This window comes from Styela clava, chromosome 11, assembly GCF_964204865.1.
Source record: "Styela clava chromosome 11, kaStyClav1.hap1.2, whole genome shotgun sequence".
NCBI lineage: Eukaryota > Metazoa > Chordata > Ascidiacea > Stolidobranchia > Styelidae > Styela > Styela clava.
The window spans coordinates 3,885,472-3,907,611 of NC_135260.1; the positions used below are offsets into that span (position 1 = coordinate 3,885,472).

The 22,140-nt window shown below is 36.0% G+C and overlaps 4 protein-coding genes across 4 annotated transcripts; 1 reads left to right on the plus strand and 3 right to left on the minus strand.

Annotated features, from left to right (window-relative positions):
- Positions 1-1,628: 1,628 nt before the first annotated feature.
- On the minus strand, positions 1,629-6,112 carry LOC120333129 (kelch-like protein 38). Its single transcript, XM_078118089.1, has one exon. The coding sequence runs from the start codon at positions 6,060-6,062 to the stop codon at positions 4,080-4,082; it is 1,983 nt and encodes a 660-aa protein (XP_077974215.1). The 5' UTR covers positions 6,063-6,112; the 3' UTR covers positions 1,629-4,079.
- Positions 6,113-13,615: 7,503 nt separating this feature from the next.
- Positions 13,616-15,963, minus strand: LOC120333162 (kelch-like protein 41). The gene has a single exon (XM_078117938.1). The coding sequence runs from the start codon at positions 15,777-15,779 to the stop codon at positions 14,679-14,681; it is 1,101 nt and encodes a 366-aa protein (XP_077974064.1). The 5' UTR covers positions 15,780-15,963; the 3' UTR covers positions 13,616-14,678.
- On the minus strand, positions 15,835-16,643 carry LOC144429784 (kelch-like protein 24). Its single transcript, XM_078117991.1, has 2 exons — positions 15,948-16,643; positions 15,835-15,843 (listed from the first exon to the last, which is right to left on the minus strand). The coding sequence occupies exons 1-2, from the start codon at positions 16,641-16,643 to the stop codon at positions 15,835-15,837; spliced, it is 705 nt and encodes a 234-aa protein (XP_077974117.1).
- Positions 16,644-18,064: 1,421 nt separating this feature from the next.
- Positions 18,065-20,132, plus strand: LOC144411703 (kelch-like protein 36). Its single transcript, XM_078117992.1, has 2 exons — positions 18,065-19,278; positions 19,357-20,132. Exons 1-2 carry the CDS (start codon positions 18,261-18,263, stop codon positions 20,130-20,132), a joined length of 1,794 nt encoding a protein of 597 aa, XP_077974118.1. The 5' UTR covers positions 18,065-18,260.
- The last annotated feature ends 2,008 nt before the right edge of the window (positions 20,133-22,140 follow it).

The following is a 22,140-nucleotide window of genomic DNA, read 5'->3' on the forward strand; positions in this document are numbered from 1 at the left end:
CGCGTGACTATAAAATAGAATAAAATAGAAACGGAACATATATACCATAAGTAACGGGAAACTGGAACAAGTGAATAATAAATAAAAGTAAAATGGATACAAATGTTTGATAGACCATGTTTGATAGATTGATCTCCTGCGTTCATTAGTCATTTCACCCGAAGAAGTTGAAACCGGGCGTGTTAGCGTCCATCGGTCTTAACACAATTCTTCCCCCTATCTACGGTTATTATGTACATTGGCCATGACCATGCTAGATAAGATGCGGGAGAAGTTAAAACCAGGTGTGTTGGCGTCAAACGGCAGTTCTTCCCCCTTAACTACGTTAATAATTTACATTGGCCATGCCAGATAAGTTGATAATAGGTTAGTAAATGGCAACGCGTCATGCCTTCCTTCACCTACGTAACGAGAGAGAAAAACGGCTGCGAATACCGGAACTCTAACTTCTTCTACTTGTTGAGCTTTCATTTTTCGCAATCGACGAAATTGACTGCTTTGAAGAAAGCTCGTTTCAATGCAATAATTACGACTTTACGTAATTTGTAACTTCCCTTCCGTAACTCCAAATAATTACGTAATTCCGTAAATTACGTGCAAGCCTACTCAGTACTACAGCTACTGTAGGTCGGTACTGGTAAATTGCCATACAGGTACCGTAACGCAGTGAAATTGTCTTATTCCTTCCGCGGTATTACTAATGCTGCAATGCAAGTTTTATAGCCTATCGTATGCGGAACGGAATATCAGACCTACAGGTTCGGTACCGGTACTGGTAGCTCAGTACGTAAGTACGATACTGGTACTGGTGCCGGTGTCTTACCACAATGAAATTACCGTAACCTATTCTTTCACGGTCCTACCAGTGCAGTAATGCAAGCGTTGTAGCCTACTATATTTGTTTATTTTAATGAGAGTCTACTGGAAACAACATAAAATTTGAAAGGGAAGAATTGTTCTGTGATCAATTATCTGTCCTAAAGTGTAAACAACATAAAATTTGCAAGGGAACAACTGTTCTGTGATCAATTACCGTATATGGCCTACAGTGTACAGGTAAGATGCTGGCTGACTGCTAACCGGTACTGGTAGCTCAGTACGTAAGTACGATACTGGTACTGGTGCCGGTACCGGTGTCTTACCACAATGAAATTACCGTAACTTATTCTTTCACGGTCCTACCAGTGCAGTGATGCAAGCGTTGTAGCACTTGTAGCCTACTATATTTGTTTATTTTGACGAGAGTCTACTGGAAACAACATAAAATTTGAAAGGGAAGAATTGTTCTGTGATCAATTATCTGTCCTAAAGTGTAAACAACATAAAATTTGCAAGGGAACAACTGTTCTGTGATAAATTACCGTATATGGCCTACAGTGTACAGGTAAGATGCTGCCTGACTGCTAACTCAGTACCGGTACCGCTTGACACGTTTTACAAAAGTCGCTTTTCTCTTCGAATACTGGACCAATTGCTTTGAAATTTTTAGTGGTTAAAGATAAAAATTTTCTCCAGAAGGCTATTACTTTTTTTTTCGCTATGACGTCATCAAAATTATGTGACTCTACGTGTCCATATATTTGAGCATAGCTCTCTTGTTTCTTTTATACTTATCCTAGGTTGTCCTTATGGCTACGGCTTGATCGTGTACAGTACTTAAAATTCCCAATATTATTTCAGACAAGTCTACGAAAACAAGAGCGGAACAAGTCTACTAGCTCTTATATGTTTCTTAGCACACGCTAATCCCCTACAACATTTGAAATAGCAATATGCCATATTGGTTTTGTACAATTACTTTTTTTCATGAATCTTTTTTTAATTAAAGTCAGTGAAAAAAATTGCAAAGAATAGATCATGGAACTTCTAAAGGTAAACATGACATAACAAAGCGATATGATTGCAATAAAAGCTAATTGCAGTATGCATGCCAATATATCTATACATATGAAACAGGACTGTCGAGTCGAATTTCCAAACTTCACAGAGTCAGGGCCGCTTGTAGATAGTTGTCAGGAGTTTGACATGTTAATTCTCCAAGACTTAACAACTTAAATATGGAAGCTTATTCAATACAGCCCTACAATATGTCAAGAAAAAATGAACATTTGGAATTGCATACAAAAAGTTCAAAGTTTTTTATTGGCAACTCATAAATAAATATAATAAATAGTGATTGAAAGCTACTATAATAACAAATCCAGTTATATAAAAGAGAAAGAGTAAGACTATTACAGAGCAATAATATTCATCCAAGATATAATAAATTGGGTAGAAAGTGATTATGACCACCACACAAAAGTACTGTACAATATTACATACACAAATGGGCACTCCTGAAGTATGTGTACCAGTATGGAGATATCTAATTTGGTATGCCTACGTTACATCAAGTTATGTAAAAAAAGGGCCTAAAACCTATGGGCATGGGGTATATCCACTTGGCTAACACACACAGTCCTCTAACACGTAATATAACTAGAATAAGAAAAATGGTTATGCCATAACCTGGTACACACACTGGAATACCCACAACCGATCTATTTTAACAATCTCATACAAGTAACAAATCACAAAAAAATATTTTGTCTGTTTGCACACCGCCAGGTATATTTCTATAATTTCGGATACTGTAAATTAAAAATAAATATGAAAATTAAAAACTCTGAATATTAAAACCAAAATCTGATGGGCCATTAAAAGCTAGTTATTATGCAACTATAAATATCTCGGTTTCAAACTAAAAAAATGCAAGGTTGTTGCTTTAGGCTAGAGTGTGCCAAGTGCCCCGCGGTAAAGTGCCAATTTTGAATGATGTGCCGCGCTTGATATAATTTTTTAATTTAGTTTAATATGGTATGTGTGAGTAATTCTAATTCCTTTTGCGTTGCCTGAGTCCAATTTATTATCTATGCATATGAGGTTACAATGTCCTAACAGCTAGCTTGTGCAGTGTCATAATGTCGATAACCAAAATGTTTGTGCTGCAGCTACTAGGAAGCCTATGTTAAATAAATGTGCAACCCGCGGTTTCGTCCAGTTATTTGTATATGGCCCTCCTGTAATATAGGTTGCACACCCCTGCTTTAGGGTTTGCAGTTGGGTTTGTGGATCGGAGGACATGTTGAGACATCGTGATTATGAAGCCTGTCTCTCCCGGTGGGTGTTGGTGTATAATGGTAGGGTGGCTAGGAAGGAAATACTTTTCCTGGGGGAACAATTACAGCTTTCTGTGCAACAGGAATTCTGCATAACTCGGTAACATTATATATTGACCATTTGCAAGTCAGGATATGCAGGCTGTGAAGTATACCTTCAATGCTACAAGTTCATACACAATATTTGTGTACTGTCTATGGCTTCACATGGGTTGAAAAAGTTGATTACTAGGCTTATGTATTTAACTGGTGAGTGAGTTGAAATTTATTGTAGATTGTCCAGGTGCATCATATGCAACCCTCGCATATCCAGAATTAGGGTTCCGAGCAATCGTTTTAAACAAACTTGAGTTTGCGTCACTGGATTGTCAACTGTTCTTCAATACACAAGACTTCAACCAGTTCTGTCTTTGTTGACAGATTAATGGCAACCTAGGTATTTTAATTTATATCTCTGAGAAATTAATAATTAATATGTGCATATTCATTAGATATTCATCCAATTGAATTGAAATATTCAGAACATTAAGGTGATTAAAATTGCACAATCGAAAAAAACTATAGATGCTTGGAATAACGATGTCAAAAATCAAACAATCACACAATTTTTACAAACAAAAAAATTCAGTTGTTTTAAAGCAATCAGAAGTTTCATGAAATCTGACTTTAACAATGATTGAGTAGAATTTAAATTCAGAACATTTAAAATAATGAAATAAATATATAAACCGGTAAGTACAAAGACCAAATCTTGAATAGAAAGATATTTCATTCTTTGGTCAGGGCTGTGAAGATAGAGTCAAGTTTTGGCATGTTGTGAGTATTTTATTGATATGATTCAATAGGTGAGTTGATACAGTCAGTATATACAAGCCCATTTAAAGCATACTTCATCATCAAATTTTATCACTGATTACTCATTTATTGAGTAGAGCAACAGCAATAAACCCAGTCCACCTCAGGCCGATCCATTTCACAGACTATTTTCCATTCACCAGTTTCTTCATTGAATGTTTCAATAGAATCCTCAGTCAGGCCTTGAGCACCACCGACTGCATACATTTTATTATCAGCAACACATGCACTGAACAAACCTCTACTCATCTTCATTTTTGCAATTTCTGTCCAAGAGCGAACAACAGGGTTATAACATTGAACAAGGTTACCACTCCGTCCTGCAATACCTCCCAGTACATAAACCATACTTTGAAATACGACTGCTGCACTACAAAATGTTTTATAAATCATCTCTGGCAGTGAAGACCATTTGTTCGTTCCAGGATCGTATACTTTTGCTTCTCTCTCTGTTGACCATCCTCCCATGACATATATGAACTCATCAGAGGCAGCAGCACAAAAATCAACACCATGACCACATGAAGGCAAATTCTTATCCCATCTGTTTTTGGCAATGTCATATCGCACTGCATGCTCATCACAGCTGATAATATAAATCCCACCCTTGAGATAAACCATCTTATCGTTTTCATCACACAGTCTTTCAATCTTGGTCTTCTTAATCCATCGACCATCTTGTAGCAAAGACAATTCATTCCCATCTGAAGCATATAATCGTCCCTCACCATTGACAAGGTGAAAGCCAACATCATAATCTGAATGCAAACTAGACCATTGATTTGTTTGGAGATTCAGAGACTTTATAACAGTATTTGTTGAGACAGCAATATGTGGGACAAGTTTTCTAACCTGACCTCTAAAATAAGCATCAAGTAACAAATCTTTACACTTATGCGACTCTTTAACCAAAGGTTCATTCCTGACTGTTTGTTTAATAAAATCATCAGAAAATTCCTCAAGTTTCATCAACTCGAACAAGTCTGGAAAAACTTTCTGATGACGACGACTTTGTTTGGCCCATTTCAGTGCAGCTTCCCATTTAATTTTCTCTGAAGAATATTTTGTTTCCGGAGATTTGAACAAGAAAAAAACTTCATCTTTTTCCAACTCAATAAATTCATCCATCTGTACAATCTGTTCAAAATTCTGAGCCATAAATTCATTGATTATATTTTTGACATTTTCTGAGCAAACTTTACTTTTGATTTGATTAATCTTCCTCAAAACGAATAAAGTGTCGAGAGACAAATTCTCTTTCAACCCATCGATATTCGAAAGCAATATTTTGACGACAAAACTTTTCGCATCTGAAGAACTTTCGACCAAAGAATCATTTAGCAGATCTGTGAGTAAAAATTTATACGAAAACTCTCCAAAATGCAAAGTCTCCATTAATTCTGATCCGATCTTTTCACCTTTGTTTGAAATCCATCTTCTCACAGCATGCCAAACTACTTCATGCTTTTTATCCAACTTTTGCAGATAAAATACAAGTTCTTCTTTGCTCAGATGTAGAAAATCTTCACCCAAAATCAGAGACTCAAAATTATCCACAATGAATCGCTCAGCAATGGTTTGTAACTTTGTACGATCATAAAGTCTTGCCAAACTGACCACTAAAAGGCAATGCTGCGCTGACAGATTATTTTCCATGAAATTAAAGCATATACTTGATAATACGTCAAGCTGCATTAGGTGGGAAGCATACAAAGTATTCCCAAGAGATTCCATGGATGGATTTGCTTCACCAGTATACATGAAATCTACACACTGCCCTACAGCATCAGCACATATGTCTTTCATAATGACAAAACCATTACGAGCCTCAACCATGTTACTTGAAAACATGCCTTTGAAGTACCTCGATACTGCGGCAAGCAGGTCTCGATGGACTTTGAAAGATTTGTCACCAACTTTGATTGTGAAGTTACAAATGCATTCAGATTGTTTTAGTTCATTGAATGACGTAAGTACATTCAATGAGTGGGTAATCTTTGCAGATTTTGCAAAATCAGCCATTTTCGATTTCCTGCCAAATCTTCTCATATCGTGAGACCTTATGTAACAGTTAAAGATGCTGATGTAACTAGATTCTGTAATATTTCTATAGTAAGTAAATATTTGAGTCAGAATTTCGTTTTTGTAACACAATATAGATAAGTAGAAATTGATTAATAGTATAAAGATAGTAGTAGTAATAGAAATTTAAATAAAATTCAAGGTTACAAAACAGTCAAATTCTAATTTATAACAGCAATGTCCTGGAGCAATGCTTTTCAAACATTGTACCTTAATTTTTCAAATTTTAGTCTTTTCTTATACACAACTCGCATTGCTGTGTGTCTATCTACCTATGTTTAGTACTTTTATTGTAACACTACGCAGCATGTAATAATATATTTGAGGGATGATATAGCACTAACCCATGATTATAAATAACCATGCACAAACAAGCGATTTTGTGGAATCCTCACTTAGGAACAAGATTTGTCAGATACATGACTCCGACTCGATTATGACAGTAACGATCGAATATTCCTAAAACTTCCTAAAAGCGTTCCAAATTCAAAGAGACTTCGAAAAGCCCAAACTGGAAATTCAGCTAAAACTTAATATTTTATCTTAATATTGCTTTACTTGAGTTTGCTATGAATGTTCCCTCTTACTCTTACCATATTCCCCCGAAAATAAGACCTAGCCGAAATATAATACCTAGCCTGATTTTTAAAAAGGTTTTTAAATCAAACCCTTCCTAAAGTAATACCTAGTCGATAGCGAAAAATTTTGAATTCAAAAATTTATGAATCTAGTGACTTGCAAGACATTCCAGATGATGATGATATGATCATTTTTGAATAATCTATATTCATCAATTAATATCGGTTTTTATATTTTGTGTATTTGAAAATCTAGCATTTCTCAACTTTGTCATTTTGATAGATGAAAATAAAAGACATCCCCCAAAAAGCCCTAGTGTTATTTTTCGAAAGAAAATTTACATAACAGCCTGTTCTATTTTCACGGAAACACGGTGGAATCAGAAGTAATTGGATATGATATGTTTCACCTAACTTGTGTTTTACAAGTGAATTTGTTTAAATTTAAGCATTTTTGAATGAAAACAAATTCGTGGCAAACTTTCAAGTAGCAGCTTGATATTGGGCCATATGCTCTGTTGAATTCAGCATTGGCCCACCAGAGTGAAAATAAATTAATTGTATTTGGCAATAATGAAGGACTTGGAAGGAATATATAAGTCAGTGGCATTATATAAAATATAGAGTTTACAAAGATGAGAATGGAACATTGCTGTCAAAGACTATAAAACAGTTTTCTCTCATCTAATTTGATTAGCTGGGAGCTGTCGTTTACTGTCAAGGGTACCTCACAGACAATAAAAACATGCTCAAATATTTTTAACCAATAACTTCAATTATGTGGATTTCACGACCAAAAAGCTGTTTTATTGGTCATAGTTAACATATATTGCCTGAAGTTTTGAGTCAATCGGAACTCACTAATGCTCGATTCTACATTATAATGATTTATAGTCCCAGGCACTGTAGTCCAACCTCGCTCAGAAATTATTCTCTCTTAAATTTCTGAATTAGTGCGCGTGGACTTGCTTTGAGCACATTTTCATCAAAAAATCTGTAACGTTTATTATCTCTACACCACACTATAGTCCTAACTCGAGCAATAAAATAAGTCTAAGCTGCATCGAGATATAAGAGTTTGTAGTTTCGTCAACTCCAGCCATCAAATTACCTATTGGCGTCATATTACCAATTTATTTGAAAATTGTGTTTACCAAACATGGCCAGTGTCTCAGCAGTGTGTTTTACCAACGGACCATGCTCGATCTTACAAATGTAAATTATTACACTATTAACCTATCGAATAACGTCACTTAATCTATTTCCTTATGAGCTATGACTAGTTAACCAGCATGACTCGATGCAATATGCAATGCACAAATATATGTACACAACGGTTGATATGTCATTACAATATGAGAAGAATTCTAGCCAAATTATATAAGGATTGCACTGTATGTCATTTAACTTGGGATAAATATATGAAGTCGATGGCTAGAAGGTGATCACTAGCAAAAGCATTTTATAATTCGATTCGAACCGTCTTCCTATCATCAATTCTGACTAGATTCTGAATAATCTGTCACTGGTGCATGAGGAACCCATATTCTCTTTTTTTAACATAAGATTACCCCCCTTAATACTCTTTTAGGACTGGCATAGATATCATTTCTGAGTCATATCTTTATCATACAATGCATTTTCGCACTGCTCATTACGACCAAAGAAGGCACTGTAACAGAAATGTAAGGTGCTAATATTTATGGTAGGCCCCGAATATTTCCAATTCGGCAATAGTCTACCTTTAACACTTTCATCGTAAGTACAGGGTGCCAAGGAATTGGATTATTTGGAATATATTCTAGAACTGGAGTGGACAAAGGTTTTTTCAAGGGCCGCACCAAAAAACGTCCGCACTAAGAAACATTGACTGTGTACCACTGTGCAGAGCTTTGTTGAAAGTGAATTCCAGGGATTACGGTTTATATACTTCATAAGCTCACTAGAATACAGTATTGCGATTTGTTCTAAGAAACATTAGTAAATTGGATTTTCTGTAAATATACTCTTACATTTTTGAGGGCAAGGGCATGGTTTTTCATCTGAATAAGCTGTTTTATCGACTTCCCTGAACCTCGGGATATATATTCTATCCCAAATAAACAGAAAGAAAAAAAAGGTTATGGTGGGGCATAAACAGCATATATAATTCGACACTAACAATAATGCCATCCTATACATTTCATTGATTCCCCAGGTTTGATCAAACATAAATTGTACGAAGTATGATGGACCTTAACTATGTATTACTCTTAGGCCATTATTCATTTATTTTATTCAATGCAATAAAATAATCCAATCTAAGCTGCATAGAAATATAACTGTTTGTTATTTCGTCAACTCCGGTCATTAAATTACCTATTGGCGTCATATAACCAATGTATTAGAAATCGTGTTTCCCAGACATAGTCAGTGTTTCAATCGTGTTTCCCAGACATAGTCAGTGTTTCAGCAGTGTATTTTACCAACGGACCATGCTCGACCTTACAAATGTAAATTATTACACTATTAAATTATCGAATAACGTCAGCTAATCTATTTCCTTATGAGCTATGACTAGTTTATCAGCACGGCTCTATGCAATATGCAAAGGTTGATTTGTCACTAAAATATGAGCAGAATTTCAGCCACATTTTATAAGGATTGGTCTGTATGGCATTTGACTTGGGATAATTACATAAAGTCAATGGCTAGGTGACCAATAGCAAAAACATCTTATAATTCAATTTGAGGCGTTTTCCCACTTTCCGCGTTTTCCCACTTTCAATTCTGATTGGGCTCTGAATAATCTGCCACTGATGCAAGAAGATCAACTATTCTCTCTTTTTTTTATCAGATTACCTCCTTTGATACTCTTTTAGCGCGTGCACAGATATCATTTCTGAGTCATATATTTATCATACGATGCATTTTCACACTGTTCGCTACGAGCAAGGCAGTGTCATAGATATTTAAGGAGTTAATATTTATGGTAGGTCCAGAATTTTCCCATTCGACATTTGCCTTCCCAATCTAACACTTTCATCATAAGTACAGGGTGCCTCCCAGAGCTTGGGTTATTGAGAACATATTCTAGAACCGTGGTGGGCAGGCAACGTTTTTTTAAGGGCCGCTCTAAAAAAAATTTGACTGTGTCACCACAGTGCAGGGCTTTGTTGAGAGTGAATATTGGGGAATAGGATTTATATACTTCAAATAAGATCTTTAGAATACAGTAATGCGGGTTGTTTAAAAACTATTGTTTGATAGAGTAGATGGGTGAAACAAAACACAAACTTGACAGCAAATGCGTTTTTTTGTGGCGTGAAGATTGGAGGTGTATACTAAGGATCAATGTTTTTTTTATACAATAATATTTCACTTTTCACAATGATATCATGTGAACAAGGTTTCTCACATATTTTCAATATTATTGACAGTGATGAACTTTTCAAAGTCCCTTGCCAACTGCTATATCTTTCACTAGGATAAGTCTGTGCATAGCTCTTAAGTCTCAACCATCGGTGTCACTTGCAATCTTTCTTTAGACTACCATCATCTATGTACTTGTATACTGCACCCAAGCAATTTGTATGCAATTCTAGAGAATGTATTTGGTGGTAATAAAAGTATAATATCGCACATCATGGAAGCAGTGATTATAAATGACCTTTGACCCAGACAACAGACAAAAGTTATTATTAAGGATCAATAAAACAAATATTTTATTAAGAATCATTCAAACAATATTTTTTAATGAATATAACACACAGATACTTGATATGTGATAGTTCCTATATTGATCGAATACCAACATTCTATTAATTCACATTGATCTAATATAAGAGCCATTTAATCAAGCCATACATATCAGTGTACAATCGATATTTACATGTATTGAATATGATCTGCATTTAGTTTAGATGGTTCCAGTGAGTTTCATAACCAACCCAAGTCACAAAACACCAGTACGTGATGGAAATGGAGTTCAATCTCTTATTTAAATAGCAGATTGCAGAGTGGTTGCCTGGGGTATTCAGAAAGCCATCGTTGGTAGGGAGCACTGGAATGGACTTGTGTAGAGGGTACAGGCTGTGATCGTGAATTCATTGGTGAGTGGTATTGGGTGAATCGGAAGCATCTGTCCTGGTTGGTGATAATACCAGCCTTGAGTGTACGATGGAACTCCTGTCACTAGTTGAGAATGTACTCGTTCTGGTGGAACAACTACAGCTAACTACAACAAAACGCGAAATAATCAATGTTATGTGAGAGCATGTTCACGATAGTTGTCTGGAATCTTTGTTTGTTTATTATGTGCGCGAAACTGTTTCTCGCTCGTTCAAAATACTTATCTTTGAAGTAATGACAAATTCTTTCATGTAATTCTAAGCTTTGAAATACTTACCCAAATAAAATTGAATTAGTAGTAAAATAAAAAATTTACAAAAAAAATATGTTGACGTCATCGTGGATACGAACACTCGGCTCAAGCATGGATCATAGTTGGATGCCTAAAATGATTTTAGTTAGTGCGGGAATACTTCACAAAACATAAACCTAAAGGTAAAATAGCCCGAAAATAACTAATATTGCCATATTATGACCAAGGATGCGAGTGCGAATATATGAGAGATCCGGAAACAAAGAGTAGGTTATGCACATCCACTAATAAAGGAGACAGGACTCTGAGAAAAGTTACAGATGAGCACTGAAGAGAGACATGATACAGAAACTATATTGTGGTGGGGCATACCAACGTATAAAATTTGAAACAAACTATAATGCCATTATATACCTTTCATTGATTCCCCAGGTTTGGTCAAGCGTAAATTGTACCAAATCTGATGGACCTTGGCTATGTATTACTTTTAAGCCACAAAAACCATTGTTCATTCATTTTATCTAATCTTACTGAGAAATATAAGTTTTGTCATTGTGATCTGACAATGATTAAAACTTAATTAAATCCCTCTCTCAATTCAGTCATCATTAATAAATAACTTCAATATAGTAATGGATACCAGAACTGCAACAAACTCAATGACGCATAATTCAACCCAGAACAACATATAAGTCTGAAGAGGTTCAAAGTTCACCCTGCAGCCGATAACAAATGTTTATTTAGCTGATGCCAGTTCGAACATTAATTTCCTCTCTACTGTAGTACCAGTATGAGTAACCTTAATAACATCATCCTTAACTTAACAGTCATAAATCTCTTCGCTAAGATGGATTGTACCCCAGCACCCAGCTATATCAATACCTTATAAATTAAAAGTTATTTATTTTCGATATAGTATGGTTAACCTTACCATGTTCCCTAATTTTTGTTTAGCTAAGATGGATTGTGCACCCTGTTATATCAATGACTTATACCAGGACATGCACAAATTCTTATGTGTGGGCGGGGGTGTCTCAAACATATCGAAACTGTGTTCCCCCGAAAATGTGGCATGGTCCTATTTCTTTACAAAGAATAACACAAGGGCCTATTTGTAGGGTATTTAGTTTATTTCATTTATCAACAACAAAATTACAAAGTACATAATTACGAGATTTTATTTAATTATAAATTAAATGTTTAACTAAAAAACAACTGACCATATCATAATCCTCTGAAATGCCATGCAAGTCAATAGATTCATAAATTTTAATGAAGATTTCATTTAACTGAAATTTCTGGCGAATTTTTGCATCTACAAAATTTCGCGCTATCGAGTAGGTCCTATTTTGAGGGAATGGAATTTGTCTCTGATTTTAGGACTAATTCCGATTATCTTATTCAAAAATTCATTATTTAGAGCAGATGTGTGTAACCTGCGGCCCGCGAAATGAGTTTTTAATTTAATTTGGTAAATCCGATGAAGCTTACCAAAAATCAATTATAAATAAAATTTGAGCCGATTTCGAATATTTGATCTCTTTTCTACTAACAGTCAGTCTGCAAAAACATCATTCTTAAATTTACAGACTCACATCGGTGGGGTGTTAGTGAAGTTATTACTGCAAAAAGGAAATGGCAATTGTTTTATATCAATTGACACTTATCCGAGTCTTTCTCTTAGAACATGGCCCTATAGAAGCATCGACTGAAATCTAATGACATTTCAGAATAATTTTTTATTGACAAACCGCAATCTTTCCGGTTCGAGACTACTCCATTTATCACACACTAAATGAGGTGGTGGACTTGTGATTTGGACCAATGATTAACAACCTGTAACAAGGTCATCGTGCCCACAAATTAATCTGTCTGTTAGCTTGCTTTTCACTGGGATGTGTTATAAGCTTATTACTTCAATTATTCTGGATAAATAGAGATCGCTGTGTAGGGAGCACTGGGATTGACTTGTGTAGACGTCGCAGATAATGGCGAGAATACATTGGCGAATCAGCTATTCCGACTACTGGTTGGTTTGGAAGCGTTTGTCCGAAGGAATGAATTATCGTGGATTGTGAAGCCATCTGGCTCGATGGGTGATAGTGTGGTCTTACTACTTGAATAGAGGGGTATGGTGGCCTCCTGTCATTGGTACTTGCCTTGGTGCATCGGGCATTCCTGGGTAATTCAGCATTGACAGGTACCATCATATATGGACCATTTGTAAGTCAAAATATGCAATCTGCAAACTTCAATATGTCAAGTTTATACAAAAGTTATTTGTGTACTGTCTTTGGCTTCACATGGGTTAAGGAAGCTCATGACTGTGAGCATATACCTAACTGATGAGCGGGTTGAAATCTGTATTATAGATTGCCAATGTGTCTGTTCATATTCAATCCTCACATATACAAAATCGGGTTCCGAGCCATTATTTTGACCAAACTTGAGTTTGGGTCACTGGATTGTCAACTCTTCTTCAATACACAAGACTTCAACTAGTCCTGTCTTTGAAACAGATTACTGGCAACCTACCCACAGTTGAATCTATATCACTAAAGTTAATAATTGCTTACATATTAGATAGCTATCTACATTTGAATTAGTAGCATATAAAGTATAGAGCACACTAAGTAAATAAATTTGCTGCTCAATGAATAAAAAAGTCCTCTCTGCAGTGGAGTATTGAAGTTGAAAAATTTAAAAATATTTTTCCACTGAAATTGTCAACATTATCAATCTTATGATTTGAGAATTCAAATATCTATTACATCAAACACATATGGAGTGCAATATTACATATAAAGCAAGTGCATATGAACAACATGAAGCAAAGTAATTCAATAAATGCCGATATAAGTGTGAGATAAAATGAACACCAAGCAGTGAAACGTAACCATTCAAAAATTCAAACTCGATGAGGAGGAAATAAAAAACAGAGGGAGAGTTCAGGATGAATTTGTTACAGTTACAACAATGCCAATGACTTAATGAGATGATATTTATCTAGAACTGCATTTATTCGGTTAATTACAGGGGTCGGCAACCTTTTGTCGCTCGCGGGCCAAAATAATGGTTGCAAGTAATTGGCTCAAATTTTTTTTGCCAAGTTAGATCGAAACAGCTAGCGGGTCCGATCAAACGCTGGAATACGCGTGTTTTTAGTAGCCTTGAGGGTCTAAAAAGCATTTTAAGCTACGGTGCTATCTACGATACAGAAAAATTATTTTTAATTTTTTTATATTTAAAAAGGGGGGGGGGGTCGACCCGCAAAACCACCCCCTGGCTACGTCACTGTGCCGACCCCTGGATTAATACATTCTATTATAGTGCTTACTGAATCGTGGAAAAATGAGAAAAAGACTAGAGCACATCTATTTACTAAGGAAAGGTAACGAATAAAGTTTGGCTAATTGATAGCAAATGAGCCAAATCACAACATGTCTGATATTGAAGTTTCTTGGTAATTATAAATAGGAGTCAACTAAATCACATTATTATGTACAATTTTGTATCTGAAATTGATATTGAATTGAAGGAAAATATTGAATCGTAAGATTCATTGCCATATAGTCAGTATATACAAGATAACAAGAAACAAGTGTATTTCCTCGTTATCCACTTTTATCATTGATTACTTATTTATCGAGCAAAGCTACAGCAATAGACCCATGGAACCTGAAGCCGATCCATTTCACAGACTATTTCCCATTTACCAGTTTTCTCATTGAATGTTTCAATAGAATCCGTCAGGTCTCGATAACTATCCCCACCGACTGCATACATTTTATTATCAACAACACATGCACTGAAATATTGTCTATACATCGCCATTACTTCAATTTCTGTCCATGAGCGAACAGTAGGGTTATAACATTGAACATAACAGTGAGGATACCCCATATCATCTCCTCCCAATACATAAACCATACTTTGAAACACGACTGCTGCACTATCATATGCTTGATGAGACATCTGTGGCAGTGGAGACCATTTCTTAATTCCACGATTGTATACTTTTGCTTCTGTCGCAGTTGAATAACCTCCCATCGCATATATAAACTCATCAGAGGCAGCAGCACAAAAACCATGATCAAGATCACATGAAGGCAAATTATTATCCCATCTGTCTTTGGCAATGTCATATCGCATTGTATTCTGGTCACGGGTGATAATATAAATCCCACCCTTAAGATAAACCATCTCATACCTCTCATCACTCTTCCTTTCAACCTTGGCCTTCTTAGTCCATTGCCCATCTTGTAGCAAAGACAATTTATTTCCATCTGAAGCAAACAATTGTCCCTCACCATTGACAAGGTGAAAGCCAACATCATAATCTGACTGCAAACTAGACCATTGATTTGTTTGGAGATTCAGAGCCTTTATACCAGTCTTTGTTGTGACAGCAATATGTGGAACAAGTTTTCCCCCCTGAGCTTTGGCATGGAGAATATCAAGCAATAAATCTTTACACTTATGCGACTCTTTAACTAAAGGTTCATTTCTGACTGTTTGTCGAATAAACTCATAAGAAAAATCCTGAAGTTTTATCAACCCGAACAAGTCTGAAAAATTTTTTTGATGACGGCGACTTTGTTTGGCCCATTTCAGCGCAGCTTCCCATTTAATTTTCTCTGAAGAATATTTTGTTTCCTGAGATTTGAACAAGAAAAAAATTTCAATTTTTTCCAACTCGATAAATTCATCCAACGGTACAATCTGTTCAAAATTCTGAGCCATGAACTCATTGATTATATTTCTGACATTCTCTGAGCAAACTTTGTTTTTGATCCGATTAATCTTCCTCAAAACGAATAAAGTGTTGAGGGATAAATTCACTTTCAACCCATCGATATTTGAAAGCAATTTTTTGATAACAAAACTTTGTGCATCTGGAGAACTTTGTACCAAAGAATCATTTAGCAGATCAGTGAGCAAAAACTTATAGGGAAACTCCCCGAAATGCAAAGTCTCCAATAATTCTGATTCAATTTTTTCACCTTTGTTCGAAATCCATCTTCTCACAGCATGCCAAACTACCTCATGCTTTTTATCCAACTTTTGCAGATAAAATACGAGTTCTTCTTTGCTCAGATGTAGGAAATCTTCGCCCAAAATCAGAGACTCAAAATTATCCAAAATGAATTGCTCAGCAATGGTTTGTACCTCTGTGTGATCATAGAGTCTTGCCAACCTGACCACTAAAAGGCAATGCTGCACTGACAAATTATTTTCCATGAAATTGAAGCATATACTCGATAATACATCAAGCTGCATTAAGTGGGAAGCATACAAGATATTTTCAACAGATTCCATGGATGGATTTGCTTCACCGGTGTACATGAAATCTACACACTGCCCTACAGCATCAGCACAGATGTCTTTCATAATAACAAAACCATTCCGAGCCTCAACCATGTTACTTGAAAACATGCCTTTGAAGTACTTTGATACTGCGCCAAGCAGATCTCGATGGACTTTGAAAGATTTGTCACCAACTTGGATTGTGAAGTTACAAATGCAGTCAGATTGTTTTAGTTCATTGAATGATGTAAGTACATTCAATGAGTGGGTAATCTTTGCAGATTTTTTGAATTCATCCATATTCTGTATCTTGGAAGTGATTCACAAATGACAAGGCTTTAATAGTAATATAGATGACAGCAAGATGATTACCTAACTAGATTCTGTGGTATTTGTATATTAGGTAAATATTTGTAGTATTGGAGAATTTCAAATTTGCAATACAATATAAAGAGAGGAGAGATAGAAACAAGATTCAAGGTTACAAAAAGGTCAAATCCTAATTTGTTATATAGATGTCCTGGTGCAGTGATTTTCAAACATCCAATCGCCATGAGATTGCGATTTTAGGATTAATATGAAAATCCTATCATGTACACTGCAACCTACTTTCTCAAGTAGGTTGTTATTTCGTATAGATAACAGACATTTCAATGCGTCTCTTTCATTAGAGACAAAGCTGACTATTCAGTAAGGGGCAAACTTGGTTTCCTGTTAGTAAGTTCAGTAGTGCATCATGCACTCAGTAGTAGAATAGACTCATTTCAGAGCAAGGTGACCGTTGGCATTGGTGGCTGAAACGCTAAGAGCTACCAAAACTATTTAGAATTTTGAAATTCCATTCAGTAGGAGACTCATCTCTGTACAGCGTTACGAAAACCACTAAAATACCAAGAGCAACTGATTCTATTCAGAATTCAAAGCGATTGATGGTGAATTACGCGTCCTCACTCAGAAGTGTAAAAGTCTCATCTCAGAGCACAGTTACGAACAATCATCTAAACTTCAAAACCTACTGGGGGGATTTAAAATGTTGGTGGTGCAATATACGTATTTACACAATAGTGAAGGAAACTCACCTTAAGTTAAGTCACAGGCGACCACTGAAATGCAGGGAGCTACTTGGAGACTATTTGAAAGTATGGTGGTGCATTATGTGCACTCAATCAGAAGTGAAGAACACTCATCTCTGAAAAATGTAATGGGTGCCATCAGACTATTTGTGCAGTTGAATTTCAAGTCTTGCACACTTGCAACATTATTCTTTCAAACCATGGCTCCCGACTCATATTTTCTAACGTCTAGCTAGAATGCTTGTTCCACGTTTCATATGTACTGCTTGCTACTGTTTATTGTGATGTCACATACCAAGTGACTTGAATTCTGGAAATGCATTTGGAAAGGGCTAGTTTTAGACGAGCCTACAATGCCAGCCCATAGTACGTGAATCATTTAAGACAGGGGTTTGCAACTTTCGGCCGGGGGCAAAATGCGGTTTGCGGACAAGTGCCAATTTTGAATAGTGAGTGTTTGAATAGCTTTGTCTCTAATGAAAGAGACGCATTGAAATGTCTGTTATCTATACGAAATAACAACCTACTTGAGAAAGTAGGTTGCAGTGTACATGATAGGATTTTCATATTAATCCTAAAATCGCAATCTCATGGCGATTGGATGTTTGAAAATCACTGCACCAGGACATCTATATAACAAATTAGGATTTGACCTTTTTGTAACCTTGAATCTTGTTTCTATCTCTCCTCTCTTTATATTGTATTGCAAATTTGAAATTCTCCAATACTACAAATATTTACCTAATATACAAATACCACAGAATCTAGTTAGGTAATCATCTTGCTGTCATCTATATTACTATTAAAGCCTTGTCATTTGTGAATCACTTCCAAGATACAGAATATGGATGAATTCAAAAAATCTGCAAAGATTACCCACTCATTGAATGTACTTACATCATTCAATGAACTAAAACAATCTGACTGCATTTGTAACTTCACAATCCAAGTTGGTGACAAATCTTTCAAAGTCCATCGAGATCTGCTTGGCGCAGTATCAAAGTACTTCAAAGGCATGTTTTCAAGTAACATGGTTGAGGCTCGGAATGGTTTTGTTATTATGAAAGACATCTGTGCTGATGCTGTAGGGCAGTGTGTAGATTTCATGTACACCGGTGAAGCAAATCCATCCATGGAATCTGTTGAAAATATCTTGTATGCTTCCCACTTAATGCAGCTTGATGTATTATCGAGTATATGCTTCAATTTCATGGAAAATAATTTGTCAGTGCAGCATTGCCTTTTAGTGGTCAGGTTGGCAAGACTCTATGATCACACAGAGGTACAAACCATTGCTGAGCAATTCATTTTGGATAATTTTGAGTCTCTGATTTTGGGCGAAGATTTCCTACATCTGAGCAAAGAAGAACTCGTATTTTATCTGCAAAAGTTGGATAAAAAGCATGAGGTAGTTTGGCATGCTGTGAGAAGATGGATTTCGAACAAAGGTGAAAAAATTGGATCAGAATTATTGGAGACTTTGCATTTCGGGGAGTTTCCCTATAAGTTTTTGCTCACTGATCTGCTAAATGATTCTTTGGTACAAAGTTCTCCAGATGCACAAAGTTTTGTTATCAAAAAATTGCTTTCAAATATCGATGGGTTGAAAGTGAATTTATCCCTCAACACTTTATTCGTTTTGAGGAAGATTAATCGGATCAAAAACAAAGTTTGCTCAGAGAATGTCAGAAATATAATCAATGAGTTCATGGCTCAGAATTTTGAACAGATTGTACCGTTGGATGAATTTATCGAGTTGGAAAAAATTGAAATTTTTTTCTTGTTCAAATCTCAGGAAACAAAATATTCTTCAGAGAAAATTAAATGGGAAGCTGCGCTGAAATGGGCCAAACAAAGTCGCCGTCATCAAAAAAATTTTTCAGACTTGTTCGGGTTGATAAAACTTCAGGATTTTTCTTATGAGTTTATTTGACAAACAGTCAGAAATGAACCTTTAGTTAAAGAGTCGCATAAGTGTAAAGATTTATTGCTTGATATTCTCCATGCCAAAGCTCAGGGGGGAAAACTTGTTCCACATATTGCTGTCACAACAAAGACTGGTATAAAGGCTCTGAATCTCCAAACAAATCAATGGTCTAGTTTGCAGTCAGATTATGATGTTGGCTTTCACCTTGTCAATGGTGAGGGACAATTGTTTGCTTCAGATGGAAATAAATTGTCTTTGCTACAAGATGGGCAATGGACTAAGAAGGCCAAGGTTGAAAGGAAGAGTGATGAGAGGTATGAGATGGTTTATCTTAAGGGTGGGATTTATATTATCACCCGTGACCAGAATACAATGCGATATGACATTGCCAAAGACAGATGGGATAATAATTTGCCTTCATGTGATCTTGATCATGGTTTTTGTGCTGCTGCCTCTGATGAGTTTATATATGCGATGGGAGGTTATTCAACTGCGACAGAAGCAAAAGTATACAATCGTGGAATTAAGAAATGGTCTCCACTGCCACAGATGTCTCATCAAGCATATGATAGTGCAGCAGTCGTGTTTCAAAGTATGGTTTATGTATTGGGAGGAGATGATATGGGGTATCCTCACTGTTATGTTCAATGTTATAACCCTACTGTTCGCTCATGGACAGAAATTGAAGTAATGGCGATGTATAGACAATATTTCAGTGCATGTGTTGTTGATAATAAAATGTATGCAGTCGGTGGGGATAGTTATCGAGACCTGACGGATTCTATTTAAACATTCAATGAGAAAACTGGTAAATGGGAAATAGTCTGTGAAATGGATCGGCTTCAGGTTCCATGGGTCTATTGCTGTAGCTTTGCTCGATAAATAAGTAATCAATGATAAAAGTGGATAACGAGGAAATACACTTGTTTCTTGTTATCTTGTATATACTGACTATATGGCAATGAATCTTACGATTCAATATTTTCCTTCAATTCAATATCAATTTCAGATACAAAATTGTACATAATAATGTGATTTAGTTGACTCCTATTTATAATTACCAAGAAACTTCAATATCAGACATGTTGTGATTTGGCTCATTTGCTATCAATTAGCCAAACTTTATTCGTTACCTTTCCTTAGTAAATAGATGTGCTCTAGTCTTTTTCTCATTTTTCCACGATTCAGTAAGCACTATAATAGAATGTATTAATCCAGGGGTCGGCACAGTGACGTAGCCAGGGGGTGGTTTTGCGGGTCGACCCCCCCCCCCCTTTTTGAATGTAAAAAAATTAAAAATAATTTTTCTGTATCGTAGATAGCACCGTAGCTTAAAATGCTTTTTAGACCCTCAAGGCTACTAAAAACACGCGTATTCCAGCGTTTGATCGGACCCGCTAGCTGTTTCGATCTAACTTGGCAAAAAAAATTTGAGCCAATTACTTGCAACCATTATTTTGGCCCGCGAGCGACAAAAGGTTGCCGACCCCTGTAATTAACCGAATAAATGCAGTTCTAGATAAATATCATCTCATTAAGTCATTGGCATTGTTGTAACTGTAACAAATTCATCCTGAACTCTCCCTCTGTTTTTTATTTCCTCCTCATCGAGTTTGAATTTTTGAATGGTTACGTTTCACTGCTTGGTGTTCATTTTATCTCACACTTATATCGGCATTTATTGAATTACTTTGCTTCATGTTGTTCATATGCACTTGCTTTATATGTAATATTGCACTCCATATGTGTTTGATGTAATAGATATTTGAATTCTCAAATCATAAGATTGATAATGTTGACAATTTCAGTGGAAAAATATTTTTAAATTTTTCAACTTCAATACTCCACTGCAGAGAGGACTTTTTTATTCATTGAGCAGCAAATTTATTTACTTAGTGTGCTCTATACTTTATATGCTACTAATTCAAATGTAGATAGCTATCTAATATGTAAGCAATTATTAACTTTAGTGATATAGATTCAACTGTGGGTAGGTTGCCAGTAATCTGTTTCAAAGACAGGACTAGTTGAAGTCTTGTGTATTGAAGAAGAGTTGACAATCCAGTGACCCAAACTCAAGTTTGGTCAAAATAATGGCTCGGAACCCGATTTTGTATATGTGAGGATTGAATATGAACAGACACATTGGCAATCTATAATACAGATTTCAACCCGCTCATCAGTTAGGTATATGCTCACAGTCATGAGCTTCCTTAACCCATGTGAAGCCAAAGACAGTACACAAATAACTTTTGTATAAACTTGACATATTGAAGTTTGCAGATTGCATATTTTGACTTACAAATGGTCCATATATGATGGTACCTGTCAATGCTGAATTACCCAGGAATGCCCGATGCACCAAGGCAAGTACCAATGACAGGAGGCCACCATACCCCTCTATTCAAGTAGTAAGACCACACTATCACCCATCGAGCCAGATGGCTTCACAATCCACGATAATTCATTCCTTCGGACAAACGCTTCCAAACCAACCAGTAGTCGGAATAGCTGATTCGCCAATGTATTCTCGCCATTATCTGCGACGTCTACACAAGTCAATCCCAGTGCTCCCTACACAGCGATCTCTATTTATCCAGAATAATTGAAGTAATAAGCTTATAACACATCCCAGTGAAAAGCAAGCTAACAGACAGATTAATTTGTGGGCACGATGACCTTGTTACAGGTTGTTAATCATTGGTCCAAATCACAAGTCCACCACCTCATTTAGTGTGTGATAAATGGAGTAGTCTCGAACCGGAAAGATTGCGGTTTGTCAATAAAAAATTATTCT

Bases quoted from the DNA above. Each gene is read 5' to 3' on its own strand.
- LOC120333129 (XM_078118089.1), bottom strand. From the start codon at position 6,062: ATGAGAAGATTTGGCAGGAAATCGAAAATGGCTGATTTTGCAAAATCT.
- LOC120333162 (XM_078117938.1), bottom strand. From the start codon at position 15,779: ATGGCTCAGAATTTTGAACAGATTGTACCGTTGGATGAATTTATCGAG.
- LOC144429784 (XM_078117991.1), bottom strand. From the start codon at position 16,643: ATGGATGAATTCAAAAAATCTGCAAAGATTACCCACTCATTGAATGTA.
- LOC144411703 (XM_078117992.1), top strand. From the start codon at position 18,261: ATGGATGAATTCAAAAAATCTGCAAAGATTACCCACTCATTGAATGTA. The intron at 19,279-19,356 runs GTCATCAAAAAA...TTTGACAAACAG, and splicing joins ATGGGCCAAACAAAGTCGCC to TCAGAAATGAACCTTTAGTT.